Source organism: Electrona antarctica, assembly GCF_951216825.1.
Source record: "Electrona antarctica genome assembly, chromosome: 20".
NCBI lineage: Eukaryota > Metazoa > Chordata > Actinopteri > Myctophiformes > Myctophidae > Electrona > Electrona antarctica.
The window spans coordinates 30,791,898-30,799,397 of NC_136801.1; the positions used below are offsets into that span (position 1 = coordinate 30,791,898).

Genomic DNA, 7,500 nt, shown 5'->3' on the forward strand with positions numbered 1-7,500 from the left:
CTTTATTATTAAAGAAATTGATGCCAATATTGCCCGCCTCTGTTCCAAGGCAGCTGGAGTGTCACATTCTCACACACGATAGCGTTGTGGATGGCAGTTTGTATCAATAACTATCACACGGAGAGAGGAGGAGGAGTGGAGAGGATTGGGATGAAGGTTGACAGGAAGGAGGGACTCTCTTCACTAAGAGTTGGTCACACATTGTGTGTGTGTGTGTGTGTGTGTGTGTGTGTGTGTGTGTGTGTGTGTGTGTGTGTGTGTGTGTGTGTGTGTGTGTGCGTGTGCGTGTGCGTGTGTGCGTTGAATGGAAAGCTGTGGAAAAATAAATAAGCACTAATAGTCATTTATCTCCCATGTTCCCAATTACAAGCTCACATGTGCTTGTAGATCGGCTGTTTCCGAATAGCTGAAAAATAACATAGGGCTTAAGTGTTTATAAACTGTTGCACATTTTGCTGGCGACCCCCCCTGGAAACCTCCCGAAGGACCCCTGGGGGTCCTGGAAACCTCCCGAAGGACCCCTGGGGGTTCCCCGGACCCCACTTTGACGATCACGGTCTCATAAACCATCAGTTTAATTAACAACACACAAAGATCACAGTAGGGGATTAGTAGAAAATAGAAAATATGGAGAGATAAAGGGAGGGGGTTGGGGGGGGGGGGTTGTTTGGGAATACAGAGAGAGACTCATAAAGAATCTCACAGAGCGAGGAAAAGAGCAGAGAAGGAGACGAGCGTGAGGAGGAGCTGAAGGAAGAGCAGGCGTAGTTTACTGCCTGGCTTAGTCGACATGGCAGCTTGGCCCCAACGCTAATGACTGCAATTATACAGACACTGATTGGGTTAGGCCGCTAATTGCACACACACGCGTCTGTGTGTAAACACAGACGCGCCGCGTTTACTCAGGCGACGTGCCAGGCAAAGGCACTCAGCACGAGCCCCGGCCACCGCGCACATAAATCTCTGGGTCGTCTTCTCTCCGCGAGGCGATGATGTTTCATGATCTGCCCGAGAACCGCATTACCAAGCTCCCGAGCACACGCCTGAGTTATGTGACGATGACAACGTCGTGGCACTCTGGATTCTGTGTGCACTCTCGGAGCGTGCCTGTGAGTTTACGACGGCGCTTGTTTTCTCTTCTCTACGGTTTGTCAAGTCGAGTCAAGTCGAGTAGAACTTGTATTTGTCCCCAGAGGGCCAATTGTTTGTTCGGCAGTAAAAACTGTACTAACCCACAGTAATACACAATCAAACACAACATACTATAAGAAATAAAAAACATAGAAGTGCATAAAAACCTTTATGTTGCTAGGGGCAGTTTTCTTTACAGACCGTAGTCCTATAAAAATACATACATCTACAAAAAAAACACAGTACTACAGTACTTGAAATCAACTATACTGTAACTACTGGAGTTTAGCTGTGAAATGGCTGAGGGTCTGCATGAGAGTTTGTATCTGTTGGTTTTATAACAGATATACCAGTAAGATATACCAGTAAGGCGAGAATTGACCTCGAGGTCGCGTGCACACATCCGCCTCGTTGACGGCAGACTGCTGGGCGAGCGCTGGCGCTTTGGCATGGGGGGGTCAGATCAACATGGAATTAATTCTGTACGGCCATGTAAGGAGCATGTCTTGCGTGTACAGGGTTTGATGAGGTCAGATCAACATAATGGAATGTCAGAACAGGTCAGCTCCGTATATGGAGATTTAAGGGTGGTAGCGGGGACATTCTCTTGAGTGTACAGGGTTTGATGAGGGCCGGGCCTTAATTTTCGGGCCTGTTGAGAACTTTGCCGGCTGAAAGGGAGACATCCAAGAGGAAGGATGGATGGGGAAGGATCAACATAATGGAATGTCAGGTATATGGCAGGTTCGATGTTGGCAGCCATGTGAGTTGCTGGCCAATATTGATGACATCATGGATCTCCATATGGGCTTAATTGCGACAGCATATCACAGTTACTATGACATCAGATGTCACAAGACCTGGGCACCATATATAGAGGCTTTCCCATGTATGGGGATTTTGAATGATACACTGACGGGAATTGCACGTTTTCATAGTAAATGCGACCAATAAACAGTGAGATTGTGCTTCCTCTGGACACTGCCCTTGGTTGAGGCAGTGGGTGCTCAGCTTTGAATATAAGTTAACTCATAAACCAACAAAGTGGAAAAAGCGGGCCTATATGTACAGCAACCAGATGCCAAAGATTATTATTTTATTTAGTATTTTTGTTCTCAGCATCATAGTATTGCATGAAAAGAAGAGACATGAAAGTTGAGGTTTTAAGTGACTCTGCCAAATGACATTCAGTATTATTATCATCGTTATTTTCAGAAGAATTTTCCCTAAAACAATTAAATGAATAATGTTATTCGCCTTTCAATACAAGAGTTACAAGGTGCAGTAGAATGAACTCAAATTATCATTACATAATCATAGTTTAAAACAAAACAACATAATAAAAAATGATATAAAAACACTAAAATAGGACTTTTAATAGGACGTATACTAGTGAATAAAACTCAGATTTCTTCTCGAACTTGTTTCATGTGAAGTTAATGAAATTATATATTTGGCCACGGAGCCGCATACAGGGTTTGTGTTGTTAAAATATTTTGAATATATTCCAACTTGTTCATATTTCATTCGAGATCTTTATGGAAATAAAGTAACACCAAAATAACACCAAAAAATAATAATAATAAACGGCTCGCCGTTACAGGGGTCCACTGGCATGTCTTTTCAAACGGGGGTCTGCGGGCTAATGAGTGTCATTTAGGGGGTCCTTGACATGAAAAGGTTGGGGAACCACTGAGCTATGTAGGAGACCCCGATTCAGCCTGACCTGGTGATTACAGGGTTCACTATCTTAGCCTTCATGGCCATTATTGTTCTATTAACCCGTTTTAGGCGGGAACCCCTTTTTGTGTTAGCATTATGTTATGCTTTAGCTATTGAAAAATAGCAGATCTACAAGCTCATAGCGCGCCACCGAGTGGCGCGCTACGAGCTTGTAGGTCTGCTATTTTTTTGAAGAATCGTGAAAAGTGACATGAAAGTGTTTGAGAACGACTGACATAGAAAAACATAGCTTTTTCAAGAAAACAGTCAGGATTTAGAAGACATTTACAGAATCGTTCCCAGGTCAAAATGGGTTAAAGAAAATGGACAAAGTTTAGTGTACCGACAACATGTAGGGACGGCTCCTCTGTCTGTGCTTTTTATTCACATTTGTCACTTGACTGAGGTTGACCCTGGATGGGTCTGCAGTAAATCTGCAGGAGCTCAGAAGGCATCGTTTCACTAATGAGAATCTCATAAACATTTCATATACAAAGAAAAATGTCTGCCCGTATTAGCATTTCCCCTTAAGTGCCTTTTAGGACCTTTTTTTTATAATGTTCTAAGTTTTCATTAACGGGGCCAAAAGTTTACGTGCGTGCGTACGTGCGTGCGTGCGTGCGTGCGTGCGTGCGTGCGTGCGTGCGTGCGTGCGTGCGTGCGCAAATGTTCTTCCATGTCTAGGGGAACAAGGATGCCATTTTATTAGCGTCTTGATGAGCGAGCGCGGGGTCGCTCAACTGGGGCAGAAGGGGACGGACGGTCGCTTGGTCCTCTACTCTTTATCGAGATGAGGTCGAAAATCCCAGGCATTTTCTTTTTTTTTACAAGAAAATTAACATGGCCGGAGTTCTACGGTGGTTCTTTAATGGGCTTAAAGGAGTCTTGGGTTCATCAAAGTATTTAGAAGTGGGGGTGGGGTTCATGCACGCTAACTGGACAGGTTTACTGGGGCATGAGAGTCAAAAAGGTGGGGGCTTCAGCCCTTCCAGGGCACCATTAATCCTAATTTATGCTTCAGGAATAGCCGATTTACAAGCTCACAATGCGTAGCGGATGCAATGCGTTGTGAGCTTGTAGGTCGGCTGTTTTTGCAGACAAAGTACAAGTCTGGCTTTATCCTCTCGTTAATTTCATGGACCTTCCTTGAGTCAAACCCGCGGTCTTGACGATAGCTATAGACCCCAACATTTGTTTGTCGTTTACAGAAACGTTTTAATAAACATGTTTAAAAAAAATCTTTAAATGGCTTCTTGCGCTCTTAATTTTTGCCCTTGTTGTTTGTATGTTTTTCCTTTTCATAGACGCGCTCGTATATAATTTAATGATTTCTGGAATCCGTTCCGCTTGCCCATATTTTAGGGTCTTGTAACAAGGTATTATAAAGATGGTTTGTGATGATGTACGCTGATTTATTTATACCCCACATTTCCTGGAGGAATTTGATTAAAACAGTTTTGGAGTTTTTTTCAGGCCAATGCCCTGTGTGGTATATCATTAGACAAACTGGCTTTAGCTAGATTTGAAACGTTTACAATGGCAGGAACCATGGACTGTCCTTTTAGGTACAAGGGCACTTATAATTAATGACCCTTTGGTGTAGTACATTTCTTTGAGATTCACTACACCAATGCCTAAATGAAGTCTAATGTCTATCTTTGTTGTTGTGTTTGTATAGGAGCAGTGGCGTGCACAGACATTTAGAGGGGCAGGTGCTTAAGTGAAAAAAAGGGCACCTTGTGCAGCGCGTGGAACGGGCCGGTTGCCTTAATAGTGTGAGATTTATAGAGTTTGGGGCATAAATAATATATTAGAAGCTTAAAAGGGCACATTGCTGTCCAGAGGGAAAAGAGCAGGTGGTGCTCTAGCACCCCCTAGTGTCCATCTGTGCACGCCACTGTATAGGAGTGGCAGCCCCTTTTTTGAGGGACAGAAAGCCAAACTGAGGTGCCACGTTGGCCATGGCCTCTAGGAACATACTATTATTTATTTGACTTATTTTTTATTTATTTATCACATACCCTCGCAAATCCACTCTTCCCTAGGGGTTATACGGCTGAGCAATATAAGCTCTGCTAAATTGCCTGCTCTGAACTGGCACCACAAGCATGCTTGCTTAAAGAACTCACAGAGTCAAAAATGGATGAGAACTGCCCACCAAACATGATTGCTGCAGATGGCGGGTAGAATTTAGAGCTGAATGCTATGATAACACAGATTCATTTAATTGACTATAAAATGTCACACACACTAATAGTGTGTTATTTTTATATTTTTGAGTGGTGCAACCACTCCAACGAACAGCAATGTCCGTTTGTGTCCGTTCTATGTGTGTGACCAGTACCAATGAGTACCAAAAGTGGCGCTGTTGTGCCAGAAACGGAGAGAGAGATATAGTGCTGCATGTTGCCTGCTAATGAGAGAGAGAGAGAGAGAGAGGGGGGGGGGGGGGGGGGGGGGGGGATTTGCACCACTCAGTTCACACGGGTGTGATTTTTATTAAAACAATACCTTTTTTTCTCACCGTCTCTACAGCTCTCTATACAGTGGTTCCCAAAGTGGGGTCCGGGGACCCCCAGGGGTCCTTGAGGGAGTTCCAGGGGGTCCCCAGCTAAATGATAGTTTGGAACCAAATGGACCCTTATTTGTACAAGCTCAGAGTTAAATTAACATTGATTTTACAATATAAATCGGGGGTCCCAGAGATAGAAATGCCTTTAAATGGGGGTCCGTAGACTAATGCATGTCAAACTTGGAATCCTTGAAATTAAACGGGTTCAGAATCACTGCTAGAGCCGTAAAAATCTTCTCTTATGGGGGTCCCTGGCATATCTCTTCAAATGGGGGTCTGCGGGCTAATTAGTGTCAATTTGGGGGTCCTTGACATGAAAAAGTTTGGGAACCCCTGCTTCTAGTAAACAGAAAATGCAAATGTAGGTGGGTCACCAAAATCTCCAATCAGAACCCATTTACCAGCCTAATGTTTATGTGCCAATTCCAATTTGTTTGTTCCATCACTTCCAATTTGCCTTGTTTATCCTGTACCCTGTATGAGTTCTCTCTCCTGATTGGATGAAATTGGTATCCCGGCTAACTAGCTTACTAAATGAGGAGACCCCATTACTGCACAGAAACACTCTATAGCAATCATTACTACCATAATATAGAGCTATTTAACACTTAATTTAAAACATTTGTCTCTTAACGATGTGTATAAAGTATTTATGTGCACGTGCGTGCGTGCGTGCGTGCGTGCGCAAATGCATGTAGTGCATACAAAAATGTGTATATTGCTCGCCGCACGACCGTATTGTTAACGCAGTTCGAAAATATATGCCAACCAGTGCAGCAATGTATAAACATTCAAGAGTGTTACCGGATTGGTTTAGTTGTGCATGCGATGTCTTTGCTAACACCCCAAATACACCTGATGTTGTTTTTGCCACAAGGAAGTCCTGATTTTGGAGGTGGGCTGTGTCTTTGATTTGTACATGGAACAGGCATTCCAAGATAAACATTTCTGTACATGGGCCATGTACTGTACATACTGTAAGCTGACCACGAGTGGCCTAACAATAGCTGGCATGAACAATGAGCAAAGCCAAACAACTTGCCAAATACTGCTCTGTTTCGGCTGTTATAGGCAGTTTGTCTGTGTGGAGGAGAAGGTGCCATGTGTATCCTTAGGTGCCCATGAACTCTCAACCCTGTTATATTTGTTTACCTGTAAAATTAATTGTAATTTGCGGATTGTGTGTGTGTGTGCGTGTGCATGCGTGCGTGTGTGCGCGCGTTTGTGTGTTACAGCAAAGAGAGGGAGAGTTGCATGGCTCTTAACCTGAGCAGAATAGAAGACATGCAGACCAGACTGCGAAGCAATCTGGAAGCTATCGGAATATTAAACCAAAAAGTAAGAACACACACACACACACACACACACACACACACACACACACACACACACACACACACACACACACACACACACACACATGCTGTGACAGCCCAGAGCTATCACTGATTGATGTATTAGGCCCATCAATCGCTCAGCAGTGTGAAAAGCACTACAACACGTGCACGTACACTCTCACACACACTCATGCACACGCAAAGATCCCTGCAGTTCTTTGGTCCAACATATATAGACACACACACACACACACACACACACACACACACACACACACACACACACACACACACACACACACACACACACACACACACACACACACACACCCATACTGGCCCACCTGCCGTGCAGCTTGCCTTACACACAAGATAAAGCGTTCAACCATGTGACTACGCACGCACGCACGCACACACGCACGCACACACACACACACACATGCGCACACACGCCTGCAATTATTTTATTATACTTGTGAGGACATCAACACTACAACAGGAAAATATTGACAGGAAGGCAATTTTATAAATGCCATTTGTAAAATCTTTGGACATTTCCAAAGTAAACCAAAAGCCCGAAACAACCGAACCAGTAACTGACACAAGTTCACAACACGTCGCCCTCTTGTAGATTATCTATTTTTGGTTCACAACACTAATGTCTAACCCAAACATAAACCTATTTTTATTTATTATTTGTATCATAAAACATATGTAAAGAAGGAAAAAAAGATATGC

At 43.6% G+C, this 7,500-nt stretch overlaps 1 protein-coding gene across 7 annotated transcripts in view; it reads left to right on the top strand.

Annotated features, from left to right (window-relative positions):
* The window catches only part of LOC306913437 (uncharacterized protein), a 217,017-nt gene that overhangs the window by 203,575 nt on the left and 5,942 nt on the right, over positions 1-7,500 (top strand). For all 7 annotated transcript variants that reach the window (XM_079490088.1, XM_079490089.1, XM_079490092.1 and 4 more), the window contains one exon: positions 6,661-6,763. In XM_079490088.1, coding sequence (XP_079346214.1) covers positions 6,661-6,763 — 103 coding nt within the window. The remainder of the gene's footprint in view (positions 1-6,660; positions 6,764-7,500) is intronic.